At 49.7% G+C, this 26,467-nt stretch overlaps 3 protein-coding genes across 3 annotated transcripts in view; 1 reads left to right on the top strand and 2 right to left on the bottom strand.

The window, feature by feature from the left end:
* Anp32a (acidic nuclear phosphoprotein 32 family member A) overlaps positions 1-19,230 on the bottom strand; it is a 41,598-nt gene extending 22,368 nt beyond the window's left edge. Inside the window, exons 1-2 of the mRNA XM_042697399.1 lie at positions 19,193-19,230; positions 2,271-2,355 (exon numbers count right to left, since the gene is read on the bottom strand). Of these exons, the coding sequence (XP_042553333.1) occupies positions 2,271-2,324 (54 nt within the window). The 5' untranslated portion in view covers positions 2,325-2,355; positions 19,193-19,230. The remainder of the gene's footprint in view (positions 1-2,270; positions 2,356-19,192) is intronic.
* Positions 2,441-3,669, bottom strand: LOC122122942 (basic proline-rich protein-like). The gene is made up of 3 exons (XM_042697389.1): positions 3,449-3,669; positions 3,169-3,327; positions 2,441-3,092 (listed from the first exon to the last, which is right to left on the bottom strand). The coding sequence occupies exons 1-3, from the start codon at positions 3,667-3,669 to the stop codon at positions 2,441-2,443; spliced, it is 1,032 nt and encodes a 343-aa protein (XP_042553323.1).
* Positions 18,412-25,009, top strand: Spesp1 (sperm equatorial segment protein 1). The gene is made up of 2 exons (XM_042697398.1): positions 18,412-18,475; positions 23,927-25,009. Exons 1-2 carry the CDS (start codon positions 18,412-18,414, stop codon positions 24,991-24,993), a joined length of 1,131 nt encoding a protein of 376 aa, XP_042553332.1. The 3' UTR covers positions 24,994-25,009.
* The last annotated feature ends 1,458 nt before the right edge of the window (positions 25,010-26,467 follow it).

Raw genomic sequence — 26,467 nt, 5'->3', positions numbered from 1 at the left:
CCGCCCCCAAACCACAGGCCGTCGGGGCCGTGGCGCAGACTCGGCTCCCCCCACCCACAGCGCCGGCGGCCGCGGTGACAAAATGGCAGCCCGGCGCCCAGCAGTCGTGCCAGCGGCGCGCGCGGCCCCCGCCCCCCCAGCGGCGCCCGGAGGCTCGGGCCCCCCCTCACCCCCAGGCCTCGCCGCCGAAACCGAAGAATACGTGAAAACAGCCGGCGCCGGGCCCGGCCCCGCACGATCCCGCGCGCCCTCCGGGGCCCCCGCAGCCCCGGGCCCGCGCTGTGGGGGAGGGGCGGGCGGCCGCCGAGCCCGAGAAACATGGCTGCTCCTCCGAGCGCGGCGTCGGCGGGGACCCGCCGGCCCGGACCCGAGTCCGGAGGTGCCCAAGGTGGGTGCGCGGGGGCCCCCGCGGGGCGCGGCGGGCGGGCGGGGCGCCCTCCGGTCCCTCCTCCCCCGCCCCTTTTGTCCCTCCGCGAGCCGCCTCCCCTCCCCCGCCCGCCGCGCCCCGCCGCGGGCCGGGCTGTCGCGGGGAACGCGGGCTCGGCGGCAGAAGCCGCTCCCGGTGCGGTGCGCCACCCCCCCCCCCCCCGCCCCTCACCGCGCCCGGGAAGTTTAAGAGGCCGGCTCGGAGACGTTTCTACCGGCACCAGCGACCTCCCACACCCGGCGGGTGTCCCCGCCGCGCGGGGTCCCCCAGAAAGTCAGCGGGCGGACCGCGCGGCCCCACCACACCCAGAGCCCCAGCCCGGCTGCCGGGCCAGCGGGGAGGCCCCGGCGGAGGTCGGCGGGCTCTAGCCTCTCCCGCCCCGGTGGCTGCTGCGGGTGGGGCGGGGCGCGGCAGGCAGACCCCCCTCTCCCAAGTCTCGTTGGGGTTCGGGGAGGAGCCGGGGAACCGGGACGCGAGGCCGGCCTGTGCGGGGCCTCGGTCTAACGGGCTACCGGGGCGGACAGGTCACCGCCCCGGGGCTGCCCAAACCCCCACCCCCCGCGGCGCCCCGGGCCCGGCGCCAACTCGCGGGAAAACACCCGTGTCAGGAAGCGAGGGGCGACGGAGATAAACAAGGGCGTCCGGGTCGCCGCTCCCCGCCTGGGGCTCCCCCGCCTCGGGTTCCTCCAGCCGAGCCCCCCGCCGCTGCCCAATGCACAACGGCGACGGGGCGAACTCTCACCCCGGGGCTGCGCGTCCTCCGCGCCCGCGTGGACGAGGCCCCGGCCGGCCCCGCCGCGCCCCGGCTCCGGGCAGTCTGCGTCCGGACAAAGTTTCCCCGAGCCCGCGTATTCGCCGGGCGCCGGGGGACCGCGGGGCGACTCCGCGGGAAGGGCGCGCGCCCCGGGGTCCAAGGCCGGCGTCCAGGGAGAGCTCCGGGCCCGGGCGCCGGACGGACGCAGCCTTGGGGCAACTTATAGTCGTGGTCGCCGGACGTGAGGGAGGCGCGGGGGACCACTAGGGCCTTCGCACGTTCAAGACCCCCCCCCCGTATCCTCCCATTCCCGGGGAAGGGCAGACAGCAGCGAGTGGCCCCCCAGTGGGGTGGAAAGTGAGGGAGGACGAGGAGCAGAGGAGGGTGGCGGGGAGGGAGGAGGAGAGAAAGGGCGCGTTCACGAACACTACAAAGTTACAAATATGGCTCCCCCGTCCCTCGCCTCCTCTCCGCACAGAAACGAAGACGCACTTCAGACCCGGGCCGGGCTCCGCGGCGCCCCCTCCCCACGCGCCCCCCGGGGCCGCGGCCCGCATTGATCGGAAACTAAGCTGGACTCGCGGAGCCCAAAACTTATTGTGTGCGCGGGCGGGCGGGCGGGGGAGGGGGCGGGGGGCGCGTTTCTAGAACGCAGCCCCCCCCTTTTGTTGTGAAACCAGGGAGGCAGCCCCCCTGTCTCCCCCGTTAATCCTCCCCCCCCCCCCGCCCCGCGGGGCCGTGGGAGCCGCGAGCTCCGGGGAGGAGAGGGAGGTCGCCCCATTCTCTCCGGGCCCGGACGCGTGCGCCGCGGGCCCCGGGGGGCGCCCGCCCGCCCCCCGCCCCGCACCCGCGCCCGCACACGCGGGAGCGCACGCACAGGTAGCCGCACACCAAGGGCAGCGGCGGCGGCGGCCGAACACGCTCGGCGGCGCGGCGATCCCCCCACTGACTTGGCAATTCATTTGCAGCCCGACCCCCGAGCCCACACCTCCCGGGCGCCCCCTCCAAAATAAAAAGTGCCGCCCGCGACGCACACGCACACAAAGTACGGAGAATGGGCCGCCAGGGGTATTTTTGGCAAATGCTCACATCCGAGGGCGTCCTGTTCCGCAGCTCTAAATGAATCCGCTTGTCCATCTCCATCTTCCGCGCTCGCTCGCTGGCTCTATTTCTCTCTCTCTCTGCAGAGGCTCCCGCGCCAGCGGAATTCAATCAATAAACCCCGAACCCGCGGCCGCGCGTTTTAGGACTTTGAAGGCTCAACCAGCTCCGCTCGGTCCTCGAGCCCCCAGCACCGCGGCGCACACGAACCTGATCGCCGGGGAGGCGGGAGCTGCGGCTTCGAGCGCGAGTGGCAGCAGCGTCAGCCAATCGCCGAGGAGGGTCTCCGGAGCCAGCCAATAGCCGCAGCGGCGGCGGGGGGAAGGGCCCAATGGGCGGGCTGCGCTGCCGGACGGGGAGGCTCGGCCATTTGGTTGCGGCGCCGGAGACGGACCCTTTAGATTTCGGGGCGGCCGCGGAGCGCGGCGGCTGCTCCGCGGTCGAGCGAGGGGGGTGGGCGGAATGGCGGGGGAAGGGAAGGTGACCGCACCTCGCCAGCCCGCCGCCGCCTCGGCGTCTGGCCGGGGGCGGGGCCGCAGGTGCGTGTGCGCGGGGAGGGGCGCGGCCGCGGGGTCGGGTCGGGGTCCCCGCTGGGGGGTGGGGGGTGCGGGGTGGGGGGGCCGGGCGACGCGGGGCCGGGATGGGGAATCTGGGGGTGGAGGTCGCGAAGGATGGGAGCCCGAGAGGGGATCTCGGGGGCCGGAGATGTCGCGAAGGTTGGGAGGTGGGGGGGGGTCCGTGGGGTCCACAGGGAATGGGAAGCCTGAGGGGGTGGCGGGGGGACGGAGGGCCGGGGGGGGTCGCGGGGCCCTGGAGGGAAGGTCACGGCGTCCGCGGAATGGGGGTCACGGGGTCCGTGGGGGACGGGCAGCCTGGGGGGACTCACGGGGCTTGGGGAGCGGGGTCGGGGGCTCGTCTTCCGGGCCCGCGGGCCGAGCGCCTCATTCCTCCGGCAGGGTCGGGGTCCCCTCGCCGCCTCCGGGGGGACTTTGCCGGCCCCCGGCGCCGGGCAGTCGGAGGCTCCAGTGTCCGCCGGCCCCGAGATCTTGCTCAAGAAGAAATCAGCGAACGTGGCGGACCGCGGACCGCGGCCGAGCGTTAGGCGGTGGGGAAGGAAGGAAGGAGGGCGCGGGGGAGTCGGGTCCCTCCCGGGCGCCGAACCTCACTTTTGTGTCCCGGACCGTCGCGCGGCTGGCGGATCTCCCAGCCACCGCCTGGCGAGGAGCTCGGAGCTGCCTCCAGGTGTTGGGGGTTTGCTTGCTTTGTTGTGCTTTAAGCCACGTTCGAGGGGTCCGAGCCCCTCCCGGGTTCCCCACCGTGCACCGGCCTTAGGACCCGCGGCAGCCCCTGACCCTGGGAGGTGTCTGGCATACGGACCCCGGTTCATCCCCACTCACCCCCTTCCTCTCAGTGTGGATTCCGCACGCCCAGACACAGCCCCAACCCCCGGGGACTGTCGTGCTTTGGGGAATCTTTGTGTTTGTTTATTTTTGAATTATTTAAGTTCAGGGGCGGGGGAGGGGGGTTGGAAGGGGAGGTAACCTGTGTGCAGACCACGGAGTTACAGTATGGTTATGTAACACGGACACTATTTCCTCCTTCTAGGTAAAAATAAATAAAATTTTAGGAGAAAATGAAAAGCCACAGAATGTAAACAAAACACTCGTAGGAAAGGAATGCTTACCGGGAGCAAGAGGCTGGCAGCACTGGCTGATGATGGCCTGCCCAACTCAAGTCCCGAAAACAGGCATTTTACTCCAGAAATTCTTTCAAATAAAACAATAAATGAGGTTTGGCTGCCCATAGACGATTCCTCTCAGTAGCCTGGGAATGGAAAATAAAAGCAAAACACGGTTTTATTTAATCCGAGTATAAATTGTGTAAGTTAGTTTGCTCATTTAGCTGACATTTCTCATCCTCAGTTCTTGTCAATTTTGATGAAGGCTTTTTGGGTAACTGGAATTTCTTCCTCTCTTTTTTCCCCCCAGTTGTATTGCGTTCTTTTTTAAATTTTGAGGGACCCAAGTTAACCTCCTTTTGCCAAAGAGTCCACCGATTTCCGGGCTTGGGACTGAAGGTTATTTTTAAAGCATCCTTGCCTCTCCGATTCCTTGTGAGTTTGGAGTGTAAACCGTGTGTAACAGAAGTGCTGAAGTTCTCTGGGATGGTAAATGCTCACTGGCAACTCTGAAAAGTTTCAGCCCGGGTTACAGGCATATTGCTTAGCCACGTGATGTGGGGCGGTGCCTTTCCACAAGAGTAACCCCTTCAATCCAGCCAATCCAGTACAGCCGTCCTGTCCAGTTGTGCTGTCCAGCTGTGCTGTGCCTCCACCAAAGCCCACAGCTCTTTGACAGTCCAAGCCCTGTTAGGGCAGATGCAGAAATTGTCAGAGGTGAAAGATCTCAAGAACCCAGAGTATTATTAGAAACAAAGTAAAATTACAATTGGGAAAAGTCAGGGCCTGATCACAGAGTCCAGAGTCCACAACGCTGGCCACCTCTTGGTTTTAGAACCCTTAGCTTTTAAAAACCTCCTTGATGACAGCTTTTGTGTGAAGTGTTGGTAAATTGGAAGATGTCTTTGCTCCACTAAAGTCTTTACAGGAAATGCCAAAAACATTTTTTGCACTGTCCATTTTTTCCAATTAAAAGAAAATCCCTTCTGCTTGTTGTTTATTTGTAAGAAAGTTTTAAATATGGTTTTGGTTATTTTTTATTAGAAATAGGATAGCTGAGCCATGAGGATGACAAATGTCAAAAAGACACTTATTTTACACTTCTTAAATTACATATTATTGCACATTACAATAGTGAGCCAGTTCTCTGCATGGCCTGTATTTCAGGAAATACAGTGAGGAAAGAAGTCCTGGGGGGGGGGGGGGGAGGCCAGGCCAGGCCAGGCCAGGCAGGATGTTCGTCCATCTTAGTGGGTACAGGTGGAATTCCTCACTGCTGAGGGGCTCTACAATAGGAGTTAGATTATGAACGATGGAGAGTCTCCTAGCTCTAGAACTGTTTGGTTCCCATTGAGAATAAATGAGATGGGCTGCAAAGATTTGAACCCTCACAGAGAAAGTTGACTCTCAGCTAAAGATGCCCTCCACAGTATCTTACAGCAAGAATCCTTCCAACAATCGAGCAACCTGCTTTGTCCTCAAAGATGCTAGCAATGGGTGTCCTTAGCCTCTGATTGTAGGGTAGAACTGCGTTATGAATACCCATGTCTTTCCTGCCAGCATAGCTCATTTGCCCTTGATTGGTCTAGATGCTCTTGTGTTCTAGGTGCAAATTTTAGTTCCCCAGCCTGAAGCTGTGACCTGGCCAAGGCACTCCACCTACCCAGAGACAAAGATTTGGAAAGACTCCAGCTTAATTACTGTCCCTTTTGTCTTCCTATATAAGCTTTTTACAAATGTAGATTCTTTGGAAATCCACAGAGACAAAAGTGGCAACTACTGCATTTGGATGTGAATAGCAAAGGAATGTGGAGGTCTTAAAAATTCTGAGTTTTCTTTTGCTAAATAAAGCAATGTTTTAAAAAGGTTTTTGTTTTTTTTAAAGAAAAGTTACCAGTCTGTTGGCTCATCCTGGAGAAAAAGCTCTGTTAGATGGAAACAATCATTACTTGTGACTAAAATTTTTATTGAGTGAAGCTGGATTCTGGTGGCTCAAGCCTGTAATCCTAATTTGTTCAGGAGGCTGTGATCTGAGGATCTCAGGGCTCAGTTCAAAGCCAACCTGTGAAAAAAAAAAAAAAAAGCCAACCTGTGATTCTTCTCCAATGAACCATCAAAAAAGCTAGAAGTGGAGCTGCGACTCAAGTGGTAGAGCACTAACCTTGAGTGAAAAAGCTCAGGGACAGTGCCCAGGCCCTGATATCAAGCCCCAAGACCAGCACCAATATCTTTTAAAATAGAACGAGGGCTGGGAAGGTGGCTCAGTGGTAGAGCGCTTGCCTTGCATGCTTGAGGCCCTGGGTTCGATTCCTCAGCACCACAAAAGCAAAAAGCCGGAAGTGGTGCTGTGGCTCAAGTGGTAGAGCACTAGCCTTGAGCTGAGGGAGAGCGCCCAGGCCCAGAGTTCAGGCCCATGACTGGACCCAAAAAACAAAAAAATAAAAATAAAATAGAACGAAAACATTAAGAAAGTATATAGCTGGACTCCAGTGGCTCATGCCTGTAATCCTAGTTACTCTGGAGGCTGAGATCTGAGAATCGAGGTTCAAAGCCAGCCCGGGCAGGGAAGTCTGTGAGACTCTTATCTCCAATAAGCCACTCAGAAAATCAGAAGTGGTGCTGTGGCTCAAGTGGTAGAGAGCTAGCCTTGAGCTGAAGAGCTGAGGGACAGTTCCAGGCCCAGAGTTCAAGTCCCACGATCAACAAAAAAAAGATACATATTGTACTTTCTTAGAACTTTGATGCATTTACTATTTACAAACACTATCCTAATCTTTAGCATACATAATAAAATTATCCTCCCAGTCTGGCTTATGATGGCAATAATCACTTGTACTTACAATTAATGATCTATCTATAAGCTCTTGAACTGGAGTTTAACTTTATATCTTCTGAGACCTTAGTTAATTTTTGTTTATATCTTTAGTTGGTTGTTCCAGGAGAATATACGTGCATTTAACCTTCTCTGAAAGTTCTGGATTCCAGTAAATTAAATGTAAAAAATTTGCATGCAAGCAAGCGAGTAGCATGGTCGCGGTGGCATCTCTTTCTGGCAGAGCCTCACACCGTACTTGGACCTATTTTATATGCTGTCTTGAGCTGAGGATGGCATCACTGTATATATATTTATTCAAAGGTGGCACTAGACTAGATTCATGGAGAGATGCAGTGGAAAAACAGACAACTCAGGGCACAGTGTTGGAAGGTGTGTGGAGATATTTCTGGTGGTATCCTGGCACAATTTATAAAAGCCAACGAAAGAAAATACATCCCTGGGGCTGGGAAGGTGGCTCAGTGGTAGAGTGCTTGCATTGCATGCATGAGGCCCTGGGTTCAATTCTTCAGCACCACATAAGCAAAAAAAAAAAAAGCTGGAAGTGGCGCTGTGGCTCAAGTAGTAGAGCTCTAGCCTTGAAGTGAAGAGTTCAGGCCCATGACCTGACCCCCCCCCCCCAAAAAAAAAGAGAATAAAAAAGAAAATACATCCCTGTGGCCCAGAGGAAAGCCAGGGAGGCTGGTAACACAAGGGCTGACCAATGCCTTTTGCTGGGCATGGTGATACTCCTCTGTAATCCCAGCGCTGGAAAATGGAGGCAGAAGGATCTGGAATTGGAGGCCAGCCTGAGCCAAGTTAGTGAGACATGATTCAAAGTGAATTGGTGGACAGTGATTCAGTAGGAGGAAACAGGTATTTGTGTTGTTTGCAGGGTCTTACACTGTTCTACGTTTTTATAGGTTTTCCTGTTAAGTCATTTTTGCACTCAGAAAAACCTGTCCTTGAGCTGCTTATAGGTATTGAGGAATTGAACCCAGAGCTTCATGCATGCTAGGCAAGCAAGAGACCACTAAGCCACATTCCCAGCCAACATTTGTCTTTAATAGAAAGTAGAAGTGACTGGTATTTGGGCTGCTTGTGCTGGCCAGAATTCTTGATGAAGACAGCAGGAGTTTGTCATGACCAACACAAGCAGAAAATGCTTCATAGAAGAACAACATGCAGAGCCGGGCGCCGGTGGCTCACGCCTATAATCCTAGCTCAGGAAGCTGAGACCTGAGGATCGCAGTTCAAAGCCAGCCCGAGCAGGAAAGACTGTGAGAGTCATCTCCAATAAACCACTGAGAAAACCGGATGTGGTACTGTGGCTCAAGCGGTAGAGCACTAGCCTTGAGCTGAAGAGCTGAGGGACAGTTCCAGGCCCAGAGTTCAAGTCCCACAATCATCAACAACAACAAAAGAACAACTTGCAGAAACAGGACGTTGGGCCCCTCAGAGCACAGCCAAGATGGCTCAGTGGAGGCCCCCACACCCGACAGCTCCACGCTCCCCACTGCTACTGTGAGCTCAGCATTGTATGAACCACAGGTCAGAAAGACACAAGGAGAGGGGAAGATATGTCCCAGGGTGACAACTTGTTCCAAAATGGCCTGGGGTGCGCACTTGGAGCTTTCTTTAAACTTGTGCTTGTGCCTCCATTATTTACAAAAAAGGCAACGTGTTAAAACGACATTCATGTGCAAAAAAGGTAACTTGCTAGTTTTGGTGAGAGTGTGGAAGAGCTATTCCACAGTGGAACAGAAGTTAAATTGTGCAACCACTTTCTGGAAGGATTACTGCTCTGTGGATTAACAATTCCATACCTAGAAATTCACACAAAACAATTTGTGTGCTCTTAGATTTATTAAACATGGTGCTAAACTGGAGAGGACCCAAAAGGTCCATTAATAAGTTAATGGATAAATAAAATGGCTTACCTACGCAATGGAATACTATTTGGCAAGCAACGAGATAAACCACAAGTGCCCAGAATGACACAAACTCCGATGTATGATGTTGAGTGAAAGAAGTCCGACAAGGCTGTTACTGTTTATTACTTGTTTTTATAAAGGTCAAGTGTAGCCAAAGCTAAACTATAGATGAAACTGAAAAACTACGGCTGTCAGAAGGGTTAGAGATGCAAAAATGGAAATGCTTAATGTCTGTACAGATTCATTCATTCAGTTTTGTGCTGGTCCTGGGGATTGAACTCTGGGCCTGGTTGCTGTCCCTGAGCTTCTCTTTTGCCTAAGACTGGCGCTTTACCACTTGAGTCACAGCTCTCCTTTTGGATTTTTGGTGATTAAGTGTAAATAAAGAGTCACACAGACTTTCCTGCCTGGGCTGGTTATGAACCTTGATCCTCATATCTCAGCCTCTTTCAATACTAGGATTATAGGCATGAGACACTAGCACCCCACCTAAGTTTAAAATTTTTTTTAACCTAGCATATCTTAGTAATTAAAAAGGAGCAAAAGATCTAAAAATGTAATTACTTGAAAAAAGGATTTGTTCAAAGAATCCTTAAATGTATAGTTGTTTTCAGGTTAGGGCATTGTTAGAAATAACTCAGGGTGTTGGGGTGTTGTATAGGAATAAAGATACCACCTCAAAAGGAATTGGGCAAGGCGAAGTTTACTTCTGCAGAAGAATGCACCATCAGCCAAAACTTTGGTAAGGAAGCATCCAGGGCAGGCAGGCTGCTCCCTTTTTTAATCCCTAAACCCAGCAGGCTCCACCCCTCTGCCCCCATTGGCTGAGGTCAGATTCACAATCTGCAATAGGATGTGGCTTAATAAACAGGATATAACTAAAACTCAAGGAGTTAATAACAGGATGTCTTTTTTGGGGGTGGGGGGTAGTTGGTCATGGGTCTTGAACTCTGGGCCTGGGCACTGTCCCTCAGCTCTTCAGCTCAAGGCTAGCACTCTACCACTTGAGCCAAAGCGCCACTTTCTGCTTTCTGGTGGTTTATTGGAGATGAGAGTCTCACGGATGTTTCTGACCTGGCTGGCTTTGAACCACGATCCTCAGATCTTAGGCTCCTGAATAGCTAGGATGTCAGGCGTGAGCCACTGAAGCCTGGCCAGATGTCTTAATTAAAGTGCTCAGGAAAAGGATGCATGTAACTAAATGTAATTAACAAGGGCCAAGCCACCTGGCCAAAGCAGAAACCCTTCAGAAAAACAATTCCTTCAAGACATAACAGAAAGGAACTACTCTGATAGAAAAGATGCTTTTCTGACATTATTGTTTGTATACTCAAAAATGTTCAGGTAAGTCAAAGAGTTAGTGTATAAAAACCACTCCATAAATTTAAAATCAAGTTGCAGGTAAGAGAAAATAGAAATTAATATTTATTCCATTTCTGAATGGTAAAGAAACTTTCTAAGATTGTAGCAATGTTGGGAGTGATAAATCCATCGGGTTCCACCAGGCAAGAATGTTGGAATGTATAATAAAATATACACAGAGTGAAATCCAACAGGAAGTTAGAATTTACAAAAACAAAACAGTGCAATAGGTTTGTAAGGTCTTCCTTGCTGGAAGAAAGAAGGAAGGAGAAAGGAAAGAAGGTAAAAAGGAAGCACAAGGAGAAAGCCAGGAGAAGAAGGGAGGGGAGGAGAAGAGGAGAGACAGATAACTAATCAGCAGGCAAGTAAACAGCATGCCTGGATTTTTCCATACCACGTCCTGATCAAAGCAGCAAACAGTTACTGTGGAGTGACAGCGCTCACGGCCCACAGCATGGCAGAATGAGCCCCTGTTGAGTACATGTGGGGGTGTGCACTGCTGTACTTTTGGAAGCAGATTCGCCGTGTGTTAGGTGCTTTTTGTGACTGTGACAGAATACCTCATGGCAGCCAGGAAGCAGAAAGAGACTGGGAGGACCAGGGTCAAGCCGGGCTTCCGGTCAGTGCCTCCTTCCAGCTCATAAATTCATGCATGAATTTCTCTACTGAGGAGACTAGCATCCTCATTATCCAGGGGTCTTGGTCCCCGGGCCCCAGCCTTCAACACTGGAGCCAGTCCGTCCCATTGTTATCATGTCTAAGTTCTCCTTCTCCCTCTCCTCCTCCTCTGTTCTTTCTCCTCTTCCTTTTCCCCCTATATTTATGCCTAGCAGACCACTCAGTTTGAACTTACCATCCGTGGATGACCCAGTTTTCTCTCAGCAAGCACAGCTGATGTGGACTAACCTTCCAAATCATGATACCGGCATCCCTCTGTGTGCCTATATTTTTATTTTTATTTTCTTTATTTTTTGTAGGCTCTGGGGCTTGAACTCTGGGCCTGAGCTCTGTCCCTGAGCTTTTTGCTCAAGGCTAGCGTGCTCTACCACTTGAGCCCCAGTGGCACATCCAGCTTTTTCTGAGTAGTTGATTGGAGATAAGGGTCTCACAGACTTTTCTGCCCAGGCTGGGTTTGAACCACAATCTTCAGATCTCAGCTTGGATCGCAGAGGTGAGCCACTGGCACCTGGCTATATTTTAAACTAGTAACACCAAGTTTTAGAATCTGTCTAAAGGAAACAACAACAAAAAGTCACTCTTTTAAGGATTCTTCAGCATAATCAAAATAATGGAAACAACCTAAATGCCCTTGTTGTGGGAGTAATTCATTACAGGATGGGATGTTTACTTGATAGAAACCATTCCAGATACCTACAATTATCAACAGAAGCAGCAAAACACAACTGGCCAGCAGGGCTTTCTGCTCAAGATCCCTGAGGCAGCACTTTAAAAGATGCCTTAGTGATCTTTGAAACTTTTACTATCACAACTTTGTCCTGAATGGAATTTTTTTTTGGGGGGTGGAGGTGGGAGGAAAGGTCAGTCATGGGATTTGAACTCAGGGTCTGGGCACTGGCCTAAGCTTTTTCCCTTCAGGCTAGCGCTCTACCACTTTGAACCACAGTGCCACTTCCAGTTTTCTGGTGGTTCATTGGAGAGAAGAGTCTCAGACTTTCCTGCCCTGGTTGGCTTTGAATTGTGAGCCTCAGATCTCAGCCTCCTGAGTAGCTAGGATTACAGAGGTGAGCCACTGGCACCCGGCTGTCAGTGGAAATAGTTATTGCAATTCTCCTTTGTGTCCCCAGATGGGAGCTCATAATCCCGTGAGTGACTTTGAAGGCACACACTTGTTATGTGATTTATATCTGAATCACAGATTCAGCTTAGGAAAAAGACAGAAATGTACAGAGCTGTTTTTCATTTCACCAAGCATGCCAAACCTTCCCATTGGTTAACACCATGAGCTGGGCTATAGGCAGAATATGGTATGTCTGGACCAAATGCAACTTTTTTAAATGGCCCTGTCCAATGGGAAGGTGTGAGCCACAAATGTGAGCCTATGTATAATTTACAGAGGGAAGTTTAGGAGTCATCTTGTAAGTGTAAAAAGAGCCAGACCTGGCAGCATACGCCTGTAATTTCAGGGGGTGGAATTTGGAAGAATCACAGTTCTAGAACAGCCAAAAACAAAAAGGGAGACACCTCCCCGACAACAAGAAAGCTAGGTATGATGGTTCCTGCCGATAATCCCAGCTATGAAGGAGACACAGATAGGAGAATCATGGTTAGAGGCTGGCCTTAGGCAAAAATAGGAGATGCTTTTAAAAAAAATAACCGAAACAGCAAAAGACTAGGGACATGTCACATCTGCCTAGTGTGACATCTTGAGTTCAAATCCCAGGACTAGTACTGACAAAAAAAAAAAGGAAACAAGAAAAATTAGTTAGGTTTGTATATTTATTTTATTTATCTCAAAAGATCAAGAATGTCATCAAGATGTCAAAACAATACTATTTGGATAAATAATCATCCTAAAATGATTAAGTATTTTATATCTTCTTTCATTGCTCTGTCTGTGGGTGCTAGAATAAGATGGACAAGTCTGCATGCCACGCAGTTAGGATAGGACAGTGGAGGCCGTAATTGCCACACCCATCAGAAATTGAACACAGAATGGACCTAGAATCTAGCCTGTCATGAGCAAGCGTCTGCCTGCAAGCGACGTATGATCCCAGAAGCCTGACCTTCCTTCTCCCCAGCCTTTGTTGAACGTGTAGAAATGTTTTCATGCAATCTGTGTGAAAAAAAATGCAGAGGTTGGAGGTGTATCTCAGGTGATAGAATGCTGGTCAATGAGTGTAAGAATCAGCGAGTTCTAATCCCCATCTCCAATGGAAAAAAAGGAAAGAAAAATTTAAAAATCCCCCAAACAATGCCCTGTGCCTGTAATCCTACCTACTCAAGAAGCTGAGATCTGAGGATCACAGTTCAAAGCCAGCTGTGGAAGGAAAGACCGTAAGACTCTTAGCTCCAATTTATTGCCAAAAGCTGAAAGTGGAACTAGGCTCAAATGCTAGAGCTCTAGCCTTAAGCAAAAGAAATGAGCGTCCAGGTCCTGAGTTCAAGTCCCAGTACTGATGCATGCATACACACACACACACACACATACACACACACACACACACACACACACACACACACAATAGTGAGAAATAAGTATATTGACATGGAAGTTGAGTAAGCAGTATTAATATTTATGTATGAATGGATTTACGCTCAGTACATTAGATATTTGTAATGCTTGATGGACTTTGCATTGCCTGATTTTCAGTTCTACCTTACACTATATCAGTGAGTAATTGGTTTATACTTGTTATTTTTTGGCTAAAGCTTGTTCATTTTATAAATGGTAGTGGAATAATTCAATGCATTTAAAACATTTATAGTTAACTTACTAGATTAGTATTAAGTAATACCTGGAAAGGGTTTCTTTAAAGTTAATGAGATCATTGAAATACTTTGAAAAAGGTACTGACTACCTTGAATTTCAAAATTTGATATGAAATAATTATGGCATTTAGTTACATTTGAAAATAGGCCCCAAAGTAATCTAAGCACCTTATACATTATTATTAAAAATTGCTGGGTTAGGACTGGTAAGGCGGCTCAGTGGTAGAGTGCTTGCCTTGCATGCATGAGGCCCTGGGTTCGATTCCTCAGCACCACATAAGCAGAAAAAGCCAGAAGTGATGCTGTGGCTCAGGTGGTGGAGCGCTAGCCTTGAGCTGAAGAGTTGAGGGACAGCGCCCAGGCCCAGAGTTAAGCCCCACAACCAGGGGGGGAAAAAAACTTGCTGGGTTAATAAGGAGAATAAGAGAATGATTGATATTTTAAATTATTTTTGTATTTGTAACTTTATAAAATTGAACATTTAACATTTATTTATTTATTTTGGTGCTGAGACTAGGGCTTGAATTCAGGGCCTGGCATTGTCCCTTAGGTTTTTCACTTGAGGCTAGCACTCTACCCCTTGAGTCACAGCTCAACTTTCTGCTTTTTGGTGTTTAATTGTAGAGTCCCATGGACTTTCCTGCTCAGGCTGGCTTTAAACCAGAATCCTCAGATCTCAGCCTCCTGAGTAGCTAGGATTACAGGTCTAAGCCACTGGAGGCCAGCAACAATTAAATTTTCAACCAGCATTTCCAATGAGTATTTATCACCTCTACCTCCTGCATCGACCCCCTGCCCCCACTCCTACTAGCTGATGAAACTCTAACTGAGCCTGGAGGGTAGGAAAGCTGGCCAGAGACAAATCTCACTTGCAGCCTTATTATTATTATTATTATCATTCCAGTCCTGGGGCTTGAGTTCAGGACCTGGACACTGTCTCTGAGCCTCTTTGTGCTCAAGACTAGTGTTCTACCACCAAAGAAGGAAAGTCCGTAAGACTCTTGGCTTTTTCTGAGTAGTTTATTGGAGGTAAGACTCTCACAGGCTTTCCTGTCCAGGCTGGCTTCGAACAGCGATCCTCAGATCTCAGTCTCCTGAGTATCTAGGATTATAGGCATGAGCCACCAGTGTCAGGCATCTGTATTATTTTTGAATCATTATATAACCATCATGATCTTTGACATAGTTGCTGTTCAAAGGGCTAGTGTGTGTGTGTGTGTGAGTGTGTGTGTGTGTGTGTGTGTGTGTGAGTGTCCTTCAAAACCAAAGGTGAAAATCACCCTGTCTAAAATTGCCACTGAAGATAGGAACCTGAGCCTGGAGATCCTTAGATCCCCAGGCAACTGTGTCTCCTGGCCTGTGGTGGTGTTTGTGCGCCCCCTGCTGGTCTGCATCAGTCTTCCTGTAATTTAGCACTGATGCTATCTGAGATTGCAGGGAGCTAGTAAGGCAGGGGTTCTGGATTTTATTTTGGGGGGATGGAGAGTGGATGGCAGGTGTTTAGAGTGAGAACAGGAGATTTAGACAGAGCAGCTGCTTCTCTTCAGTGTGAAGACATGAAGGTTGAAATACTGCTGTCTGATTCAGCAGGCCGACTGGAAAGTCAGCGTGTCCTTAATGAGCTGGAAGCCCAGGAATTCACACTAAGCTGGCCACTGACCTGGCCACCGACCTCGGAGAGACATGGAGACCTGGAGCCTAGGAACTCACTCCACCTAGTGGAGAGGTCATAACTTGGTTGGAGGGAAGTTGTGAGTGAAGAGAAAGTTTGGTTTTGTTTTTCACTCATTTGTTAAAAGTTTTCTCCTTCCAAAGTGTTTTCAGATCTGATTTGTGTCACATTAAGAAACAATACTTTAGGGAGGGTGCTGTTCAAGATGCTGAGACTGGAGGATCATGGTTTTGAAGCCAGTCTGGGCAGAGAAGTCCATGAGACTCCTCTTTCCAATTAATGAGCAAAAAGCTAGAAGCAGAGCTGTGCCTCAAGTGGCAGAGCACCAGCCTTGAGTGAAAAAACCAAGCAAGAGCGCAAGGCCCTGAGTTCAAACCTTAGTACTGGAAAACGAAAAACGAACATTTTCCTACCTGAAGCAGGACAGAACCTTCCAGAAGAGGGCACTCCCTGAGACAGCGTGCCTTTGAGTTATGCAAACTGACCTCTTTCCAGGACTGTTTGCAATATACCTGGCTAGGGATGGGCTTTAAGAGCTGGGGAAAGACTCTAGGCAGCCTGCACAGAAAAAAAATCTTTTGGAGCACAAGGATTATTCTTTTTTTGCTGGTGATGGAGCTTGAACTCTGGGCTTGGGTGCTGTCCCTCAGCTCTTCAGCTCAAGGCTAGCACTCTACCACTTGAGCCACAGCCCCACTTCTGGTTTTCTGGTGGTTTGTTGGAGATAAGAATCTCATGGACTTTCCAGCCTGGACTGGCTTGGAATCGTGATCCTAAGATCTCAGAGTAGCTAGGATTACAGGTGTGAGCCACCAGCACCCAGCTATATATATATTTTTTGTCAGTCGTAGGGCTTGAACTCTGGGCTTGGGCGCTGTCCCTCAGCTCTTCAGCTCAAGGTAAGTGCTCTGCCCGCTTGAGCCACAGCACCACTTCCTGATTATTCTTATTAAGCTGTTTTACACGTTAGCATAGGCTATTTGGTGTGTGTTGTGTGTTATGTCAAGCATGCCAGTGAAACAAACACACAATAGCTAAGCCGAGTCAAAATCCAGGGATACTTTGAAATAATTGTCAAGGCCATACCATCGATCTGTGAGCCTCTTCTGCCCTCTTGTGGCTGAAGCCCTCCTCTGGCAGCGGTACAGGTACTCTTCCTTTTACGAGGCTGTGCATGGATTGGATGGTTAAGAAAGATGCACTGGAGGGGTCACTCAGTCATTGAAGTGCGTATTGAATTTCAATGCTGTTAGGAAGTGACACTTGAGATCTGAGGTCAAGCACATGAAGGCCACAGTCAGAGCTGGTCCTAGGAGGACAAGTGTGCAGTAATGGAGGACTACTCCAATATGCCTCTTTATTTTTTGAGGGGCGGGGGAGTGGGGAAGAGGAGAAACCCAGTCTGTTTACAGAAATCCACTGGGTTAGACGGAGCAGACAGTGAGTATGGGTTTTTTTTTGTTTTTGTTTTTTTGCTGGTTGTGGGGCCTGAACTTGGGGGCTGGGCGCTGTCCCTCAGCTCTTCAGCTCAAGGCTAGCGCTCTACCAACTTGTGCCACAGCACCACTTCTGGCTTTTTCTGCTTATGTGGTGCCAAGGAATCGAACCCAGGGCCTCATGCATGCAAGGCAAGCACTCTACCACTGAGCCACCTTCCCAGCCCTGTGAGTGGGTTTTAACGACATATTAGAAGGTGTACATGGAAAACCCCAGCATGAGACAGGGAAGGAATGAAGTACAACCCCTTCTCTCTCCACTAAGAACAACGAGGAAAGGTTAAAAAAAAAAAGGCACCATCTGTGTGTGTGTGCATGTGTGTATGTGTGCGTGCTGGTCCTAGGGCTTGAATTCAGGGCCTGGTGCCCTTGGTTAGCTTTTTCTGCTGAAGACTGGCACGCTACCACTTGAGTCACACCTCCACATCTGCCTTTCTGCTGGGTAATTGGGAGACAAGTTTCACAGACTTTTTTTTTTTTTGCCGGGACTGCCTGGCTTTGAACCACGATCCTCAGATCTCAGCCTCCTGAGAAGCTGGATTATAGGTGTGAGCCACCAGGGCCTGGCACTATGATACCCGATTGGATGAGGTTGGTCCTTCAAGATGAAACCCGGTGTTAGGGACCTGAGGTGTTCTGGATTCTGGCAAAGGCTTCCGGTGAGGACTTGAACATGGCCACTTCCGAGCCAAGAAGAAAGATTCCCCTGGTTGGAGAGGGTGGGGGGAGAGGGGAGCAATCTGCCAGCTCCTTGATCCTGAACTTCCCAACCCCGAGCAGCCCCGGCTCTGGGCTCCGGGAAGCTCTGTGCCTTCCTCCTTCCTGACACCTCACCCCCGCCTACGACGCTGGGGTTTTCTGAGCGGGATTCACACTGTATAACGAACTCTTCGTGCTCTGCCCTCAGGCAATGTCTTCCACCGGCTGTGGGTCTGCACCAGGGACGGGCGCAGTCCCTGGAAGCAGGCAGATGCCCGACACCCCCACGCGCTGTGCCAGCGAGCGTGAACACGAACCCCTAAACTCGGGAGAGCATCCGGCATGCACCAAGCCAGCGAACCCCACAGCCGAGGCCAGTGATCGCCGTGGAGCCCTCCCCCACCGTGCACCCCAACTGCGGCGGGCATCCCCAAATCCACCGTGCACCCCAAACACCACTGTGCACCCCAAACACCACTGTGCACCCCAAACACCACCATGCACCCCAAAGACTACCGGACACACCAAGCTCCAGTGTGTATCCCCAAATTCCACCTGCACTCCAAACTCCACCATGCATCCCAAACTCTAGTATGCATGCCCAAACTCCACTGGCACCCCCAAACTCCACCGTGCACCCCAAACCCCACCTTGCACCCCAAACTCTACTGGGCACCCCAAACTCTAGTGTGCATCCCCCAAACTCCACCTGCACCCCAGACTCCAGCGTGCAACCCCCAAACTCCAGCGTGCAACCCCAAACTCCAGCGTGCACCCCTCAAATTCCAGCGAGCCGGTAGAGCGCAGCCAGAGCGTCTCCAGGGAGTCGGCGCCCACCAGGCTCCCGCGCGCCCCACGCGCGCAGCGCCCGCGCCCGCGACACCCACTGGGGACAACCGTTGCTGGGGCGCCCGGGGCCCTGCGGTGGGACTGTCGGCCGCTGACACCCCCTTCCGGCCCCGCGGTGCCCGGCCCGGTGGCCCCAGGACGTCTCCATTGCATGGCGGAGCGCTGCAGACTGCTCCCATGACGTCCGTGGTCCTTCTAGCTGCGCTGTTGCTGTGGCCTGCGCCCCTTCCAGCACATTCGAGTGAGTGAGTGTCCAGCCTGGATCGGTGGTCCCGGGGCTCCCCAGGAAGGGCTCTGGATGCTCCAAGTTGAGCCCTTCGCCCCCCCAGTCCCCCTCTGGCTCACGGTCAGGGCGTGGGCCCAGGCGCGGCCTTGGTCCTGCGGCCGGCCTGCTCCCTCCGCCCAGGGGCCCCGAACAGGGTGGTGTGGATGGATCACCCGCTGGGGTGAAAGTTGAGAAGCAGGGGTCAGGACTCTGTTTGGCCGGACAGCCTGGGCAGGACGCTCTTAAATTTCTGCTTCCCAAAGAGGCCGGCCGGTCTCCCCTAACTGGTGTCGGTCGTAGCATAGTGGTGATGGAGATGAATGGTGTTGGAGATTGGTTTCACCAAGCTGATCGATAAAATTCAATTGGTAGGTGTGAAAAAGTAACACAGGGCATTGTAATGACACTGAGCTGTGGTTCAGAATTGCAGAAAGAAAGGAAGAAAGAAAGAAAAAGAAAGAAAGAAAGAAAGAACAACACAACCCAATGATCATGAAAAGTAGTAGGAAAAAGTTAAAATACTTTTGGATGAAGTGTCTCAGATGACCAGATTTAGTCCTAGTCTTTAGGGAGTTTCTTCCTTCCTTCCTTCCTTCCTTCCTTCCTTCCTTCCTTCCTTCCTTCCTTCCTTCCTTCCTTCCTTCCTTCCTTCCTTCCTTCCTTTCCTCTCTCCCTCCCTCCCTTCCTTCTCCTCCTCTCTCTCTCTCTCTCTCTCTCTTTCTCTCTTCTCTCCCTCTTTTTTCTTTTTTTGTTGGTTGTGAGGCTTGAACTCTGGGCCTGGGTGCTGTCCCTCAGCTCTTCAGCTCAAAGGCTTGTGCTCTACCACTTGAACCACAGCCCCACTTCCAGCCTTTTCTGTTTATGTGGCGCTGAGGAATCAAACCCAGGGCCTCATGCATGTAAGGCAAGCACTCTGCCACTGAGCCACCTTTGCAGCCCCTTTCGTTCTATTTTTGTGCTGGTCCTGGGGCTTAAACTCAGAGTGCTTCACTCTCATGCTCATGACTGGTGCTCTACCATGTGAGCCACACCTCCACTCTGGATTTTTGCTGTCTAAATGGGGATAAGAGTCAGATTTGTGTACTGGGATGGCTTCAAACTGCCTGCAGGTGGATAGGCTAGTTTCCCCAGCACTGTTTGTTGAGGAGGCTGTCTTTTTTCCAGTGGAAGTTGTTGGCTCCTTTGTTGAAAATCAGCTAGGCTTGTGGCTGTGTAGTTTTACTCCTGGATCTTCTATTCTGTGCCATTAGCATGTTACCATGGCTCTGTAGTATAATTTGAAGTCTAGTACTGTGATTTACCTCTAGCATTGCTGTTTTCGCCCAAGATTGCTTTTGCTATCTCATGTCTTTTATGTTTCTGTATACATTTTTAGAATGATTTCCCTCCTATTTTTGTGAAGAATGACATCAGAACATTGATGGGTATTGCACTGAATCTACAGGTTGTCTTTTGGCAATGTGGACATTTTCACGCTGTTAACTCCTGCCAATCCACGAACATGGGAGGTCTTTCCATCACCTGAGGTCTTCTTCAACTTCTTTCTCCAAAGTTTTGTAGTTTTCATTGTTTTGTAGTTTTCTTGGTTAAGTTAAAGCTTGAGGGTTTTTTTTTTTTTTTTTTGTGAGTGGAATTGTTTTCTTGATTTAGCCTGCTAGTGCTAGTGTTCTACCACTTGAGCCACAGCGCCATTTGTGATTTTTGAGTGGTTTATTGGAGATAAGAATCTCGTGGGGATTTTTCTGCCTGGGTTGGCTTCAAATGGCAATCCTCGAGTATCTCAGCCTCCTGAGTAGCTAGGATTACAGGTATGAGCCACCAGCACCAGGCTAGCTCCTGCATTTTGTTTTTGTTTGTTTTTTCCAGTCATGGAGTCTGAACTCTGGACCTGGGTGCTGTCCTTCAGCTTTTCAGCTCAAGGGTAGTGTTCTATCATTTGAGCCACAGCACCATTTCTGGCTTTTTCTGCTTGGTGCTGAGAAATTGAACCCAGGGTCTCATGCATGCAAAGCAAGTACTCTACCACTGAGCCACCTTCCCAGCCCATGCTCCTGCTTTTTGAGTGTTGATTTTATACCCTGCTATGTTGTCAAAGCTGGAAGATTTCTTGGTAAAGTCTGTAAGATTTGTTACGTACAGGATCATATCCTCTGCAAATAGGGACAATATGACTTCATAAAGTCCCATTTGAATAAGAATGGTTTATTTCTTTCTCTTGCTTTATTGCTTTGGCTAGAAACTCTACTACCAAACTGAGTAAGAATGGACATCCTTATCTTATTTCTGACTATAAGGGAAATAATTTTATTTTTTTCCCTGTTTAATATAATGTTGACTATAGGTTTTACCTATATATCCTTTATTAAGTTTGGGTGCACTTCCAGAAGAGATGAAGTCAATAATTTATTTTAGTTCCAATTATATTTTAGTATTACTACTCATTGGATTACTTCTGACTTTTAACTTTCCACTTGAGCTTAAGTTGTATTCTTTTTGTGTTATGTGTATGTGTGCTGGTCCTGGGGCTAGAACTCAGGGTCTAGATGCTATTCTTGAGTTTTATTTTAGTTTTTGCTCAAGGATAGTTCTCTACCACTTGAGCCAAAGCTCCCCTTCTGGCTTTTTGGTGACTAATTGGAGATGAGACTCTCATAGACTGCCCTGGGGATGTTTTAGAACAATGATCCTCAGCTCTCAACCTCCTGAGTAGCAAGGATTACAGTCATGAGCCACTGGCACTCAACGATATATTCTTTTTAAAAAACAAATACAATGCCATGTGGTGGCTCATGCCTGTAATCTCAGTTACTCAGGAGGTTGAGAGCTGAGGATTGTGGTTTAAAGCCAGCCAGAGTGGAAAATCCATGAGATTCTTGTCTCCAATGAATTACAAAAAGCTAGACATGGAATTGTGGTTTTCAAGTGAAAGACAGAGTGAAAAAGAAGCTATGGGACAGTACCCAGGCCCCAAGTTCAAGCCCCAGTATTGTCACAAAACAAAGCAGAAAACACAAACCCATACTCTTGCTTATCGTTTCCATCATGTGATGAGTCACCTTGTCTTGCTTTCAGAAGACAAATTTGGGCAACTCAAGCTCATGTGTTAGCCCCCAACTCTGATTTCAGTAAAATCTTGAGCCCAGGCTGGGAATGTGGCTTAGTGCTAGAATGCTTACTTAGCATGCATGAAGCCCTGGGTTCAATTCCTCAGTACCACATAAACAGAGAAAGGCAGAAGTGGCATGGAGGCTCAAGTGGTAGAGTACTATCCTTGAGCAAAGGAAGCTCGCAGTCAGTGTGCAGGCCCTGAGTTCAAGCCCCAGGATTGGAGAAAAAGAAAAGAAAAAAAATCTTGAGTCCACCACAAAGTGGGCTCACCACCATCCTGCCTGCAGGGGGCGCACAAGGGCAATGCCACGCTACAGTCCCGAGCTGGCCAGGTTCTTCCTTGATTGCCAGGATCCCTAGCTGGTAAGAACAGAGGAGATCATAGAGTAGCTAGCCTAAAAAGTAACCCGGGAAGAGGAACCCTGCCAGCAGGGTAGTCTGTGAAAGCATCTGAATTTTGTCCAGCTTTCTAGCAACTCCTAAAGAGTGGAAGGAAGGACTTTGCAGTAGCCAGGGCCAGGAGTATGGATATTTAAGGCTGTCTTTGCTACCATGTCTGCAACCATTTTTTTTTTTTAAACAAAGATTTTTTTGTTTTTGTTTTTGTTTTTTGGGTCCGGTAGTGGGGCCTGAACTCTGGGCCTGGGCGCTGTCCCTCAGCTCTTCAGCTCAAGGCTAGCGCTCTACAACTTGAGCCACAGCGCCACTTCCGGCCTTTTTCTTTTTGCTTATGTGGTGCTGAGGAATCGAACCCAGGGCCTCATGCGTGCAAGGCAAGCACTCTACCACTGAGCCACCTTCCCAGCCCTAAACAAAGATTTTTAAAGAGCAGACCTGATTCAACAGAAGGGAGATCGCTAAGAAGTGCACAGATGTTCTGGAGGATAAAGGCAGGAGGCCGAAGTGTGGGAGAGGGGACAGACTTAAGAACAGAACGAGATGGAGGCCAAGAGGACATTGAGAAGGGAGGAGAGGCAAGGTGGGAGGTAGCTCCTGTTGCTAGGCAGCCAGAAACTAGTGTTGCTGGGTAACCGAAGAAGGGAATAATAAGGGAAGATAAAAGAAAGCAACTATCCATAAGCACCTCCTTTTCCTGCTGTTTGATACCCAGACTTAACTAATATCTAACCTAGGTGCCCTGTTTATTACTCTTGAGAAGAAACAAGACAAATGATATGAAAATCAGGTGGCTCACAGGCCCCAAGCTACAGGCAGCATCTCCTTACATGATGATTGTGTATTTTAGACTTGCTGACGACTTTCCCAGATTTTTCAAACATTTCATTATAAGCCAATGTAGTTACCAACCCAAGTAGAAAATGGCATATAATTCCCATCTAGCTATAACTAGCTCCAACTACAATCAACCCTCAAACAATCCTGTGTCTCTATTCTTCCATCCAAACCCCCACCCCGATTTTTAGGGCTTGGGTTATTTAGAAGCAAATTCTAGACGTTATATAATTTTATCAGTAAATAATTCATAGATTCTGGTTTTGCTATGCTAAAGCTGCCTATTCATTTTTCTCACTATTTTCCTTCAGGAAAACTCTAGATTTAGGTCAGTAAGCCTTGTAAATACAAGTATACATAGCAAGCTGTGTGTGTGTGTGTGTGTGTGTGTGTGTGTGTTGGTCTTAGGGCTTAAACTCAGCTCCCAGATGCTGTTCCTGAGGTTTTTTCATTGAAGGCTGACCCCTTGAGTCACAGCTCCACTTCTGTTTTTGGTTTTTTTTGATGGTTAATTGCAATAAGAGTCTTGTTTTTTCCTGCTCAGGCTGGCTTTGAACCATGATCCTCAGATCTCAGCCTCCTGAGTAGCTGGGATTACAAGTGTGAGTCACAGGTGCCCGGCAACATTTTGTTGTTGTTGTTTTGGTCGGTTGTGGGGCTTGAACTCTGGGCCTGGGCGCTGTCCCTGCGCTCTTCAGCTCAAGGCGAGTGCTCTACCGCTTGAGCCACAGTGCCACTCCCAGTGTTCAAGTGGTTTATTGGAGATAAGAGTCTCATGGACTTTCCTGCCCGGGCTGGCTTTGAACGGAGATCCTCAGATCTCAGCTTCCTAAGTAGCTAGGATTACAGGCATGAGCCACCAGCACCCTGCTTTGTTGTTGTTTTAAAGTGAGCCTAGATCCTGTGTCAAAGAAGCTGTGCTCCTTGGTTCTTTATTTCAACTTCCAAGTGACAACCTGGAGGTGTATTTGGGTCAGTAAGGTCTGTCACAGTGCCACTGCAGTAATTGCCACTTAATTCTTCATGTGGTCACTTAATTCTTAATTCTTCATTTGGTCTCCCCGCCCCTCCCCCCCCCCCCCCCAGGTCTAACTGTGTCGCCCGATGAAGAGCAAAACTTGCATCATTATGTACAAATCTTAGAGAACCTGCTACTAAGTGTCCCCACTAGGGAGCCAGACACCGAGGACAAATCAACGTCTGCAAAAAATGTTCGTTCTACAGGATCGAAGGCACCATGGCAGGCAAGGAAGAGCTCACCCGGGTCTCCACCAGAGCAAAACACTGCCATCAGTTCTGTGAGCCCAGACAAGGTGCCTTTTGCCACAGAGGGGTCACCACCCACCCAGAAGAAGAAGAAGACGGACACCACCACGGCTTTTTGGTCCATCAAGCCAAACAATATTTCTGTCGTCTTACGTACAAATGAACCTTTTATCGAAAAGGAACCAGAGCCGGAGCCAGAGCCCCAGCCTCAGCCCCAGCCCCAGCCCCAGCCCCAGCCCCAGCCTGAGCCAACTGCCAGGCAAAGTAGCACACCACTAACCACACTCCTAACCACGCGCTCCTGGACCACGACCCACTTCACCACCACAGCCAGGCGCACAGACTTGGAGATGTCCACAGACTTGGAGGACGTTCCCCAACTCTCGGGTGAGTACGGCCTAGAGAGGCTCGGTGAGGCGGATCATCACCCCCAGATGATGAGTAAGGATGACATTCTGAGGAAGATCTCAGATATTCGCTTCCTGGTGCAGCATGTGCCCCCGGGGGACAGCAGCAACCCGGAGCACCGGGAGTATGTCCGGGCTTCCAGGGAGTACCTGAAGCGCAGCCTGGCGCTGGCTGCCGCAGCAGAACGCAGGCTGGAGAAGATGTATCGATCACCAATCTTCGCAGGAGGACGAGCCGGCAATGGGATGGCCGACATGGACACGGTCATTAACACGCTATACGACTCTAGACCTAGACTGTGGGAATATCTGGATGTGAAGTACCTGCCCCCAGAGATGAGGTGGAAAGCCACCGCCGTGGTGAACACACTGAAAAGCATCTTGTGTGCAGGCCAAGCCGACAGCCAAATCCTTATTAGGAAACTATTAAGCAATAATATAAAAATTCTAAACCTACTTAATGTTCCAGGACGAAACTGATTAAAAGTGAACCGAATTCATTCGGGGAGGGGTGGGGGTGGGGGGAGAAAAATAAGCATATTAGTGATTTTCACAAGTGGCACATCATATTTTCTAGGATAATGAAATGTGCTAACATCTCTGTATGTCGAGTGTTTTGGAATTTTTCATACGTACCAAAAAACCTAATAGTTTAAAATAAAACATTTTTTGCTTCAGGAGTTTGCCGTTTTTTTTTTTTTTCTCATTAGTTTTTTTTTTGTTTGTTTGTTTGTTTAATTTATTTGTCAGTCCTGGGGCTTGAACTCTGGGCTTGGGTGCTGTCCTTCAGATCTTCAGCTCAAGGCTAGCACTCTACCACTAGGACCACAGTGCCACTTCCAGTTTTCTGAGTAGTTTATTGGCATTAAGAGTCACACAAGCATTCCTGCCCCAGCTGGCTTTGAACCAAGATCCTCAGATCTCAGCCTCCAAAGTAGCTAGGATTACAGACGTGAGCCACCATACCCGGCTTCTCATTAGTTTTAAAAGTTGTAAAGATTGAATCTTACTTAAGCTTTCTCTTTGTGTATGTGTATGTGAGATTGAATGTTAAGCTTTATTTGTGTGTGTGTGTGAGAGAGAGAGAGATTGAATCTTAAGTTTGATTGTGTGCATGTGTGCGCTAGTACTAGGGCTTGAAACTCAGAACCTGAGCTTTATCCCTTAGTGTTTCATTCAAAGCTAGTGCTCTGCCAACTAGAGTTCTACCTCTATTTCTGGCTTTGTGTTAGTTAACTGGGGATAAAAGTCTCTCAGATTTGTCTGCTTGATCTGGCTTTGAACTGTGATTCTCAGATCTCAGCCTCCTTAGTAGCTAGGATTACAGGTGTGAGCCCAGGCACCTGGCAAGCTTTGGTTTTACTTGATCAGATCAGCCATTCACTTTGTGCATTGACTGTACTCTCTGTATGCAGCCAGTTGAAAATATTTCCAACATGAATGAATATAAAGTTTTCAGGCCTGTGGTGTTTGTTACTCTCTTTTGTCTGAGTGGCATACTGACTTGTATCCATTCACTACTGACTGTTTTTCTGACTAGATGGGACCCTTCTTTGGAAGGTGACTGCTGTATAAAGACTTACTGGGCTTGTCTTTTATCCCCTCCTTCCCTCCATCCTTCCTTTCCTCCCTCCCTCTCATCCTGTTTCCCTTCTTTTTCTTCCTTGCTCACATCCTGCTTTCATCCCTTCTTTCATTCCTCCTCTTCTGTAAGATGGCGTTCTGTAACCCATCTGGCTGTGTTTCTCTTTGTATTTTGAGCAGACTCTGGTAAGCCTGCATTCTTGTGTGTCTCCTTGGCTTTGTTTTATTTTATTTCTATTTATTTATTTTTGTCAGTTGTGGGGCTTGAACTCTGGGCTTGGGCACTGTCCCTGTGCTCTTCAGCTCAAGGTGAGCATTCTAACGCTTGAGCCACAGCGCCACTTCCGGTTTTCTAGTGGTTTATTGGAGA

Source organism: Dipodomys spectabilis, unplaced genomic scaffold, assembly GCF_019054845.1.
Source record: "Dipodomys spectabilis isolate Male_0828 unplaced genomic scaffold, ASM1905484v1 ptg000219l, whole genome shotgun sequence".
NCBI classification, from domain to species: Eukaryota; Metazoa; Chordata; class Mammalia; order Rodentia; family Heteromyidae; genus Dipodomys; species Dipodomys spectabilis.
The sequence above is the reverse complement of the archived record's forward strand: the minus strand, read 5'-3'. Positions and strand labels throughout refer to the sequence as shown.

Excerpts from the sequence above, each read along its gene's own strand:
- LOC122122942 (XM_042697389.1), bottom strand. The coding sequence starts at position 3,669 with ATGAACCGGGGTCCGTATGCCAGACACCTCCCAGGGTCAGGGGCTGCC. Across the intron at positions 3,328-3,448 it reads CGACGGTCCGGGACACAAAA|ATCTCGGGGCCGGCGGACAC; the intron begins GTGAGGTTCGGC and ends TTCTTGAGCAAG. Across the intron at positions 3,093-3,168 it reads GACCCCGCTCCCCAAGCCCC|GGCCCCGCGACCCCCCCCGG; the intron begins GTGAGTCCCCCC and ends CCTTCCCTCCAG.
- Spesp1 (XM_042697398.1), top strand. The coding sequence starts at position 18,412 with ATGACGTCCGTGGTCCTTCTAGCTGCGCTGTTGCTGTGGCCTGCGCCC. Across the intron at positions 18,476-23,926 it reads GCCCCTTCCAGCACATTCGA|GTCTAACTGTGTCGCCCGAT; the intron begins GTGAGTGAGTGT and ends CCCCCCCCCCAG.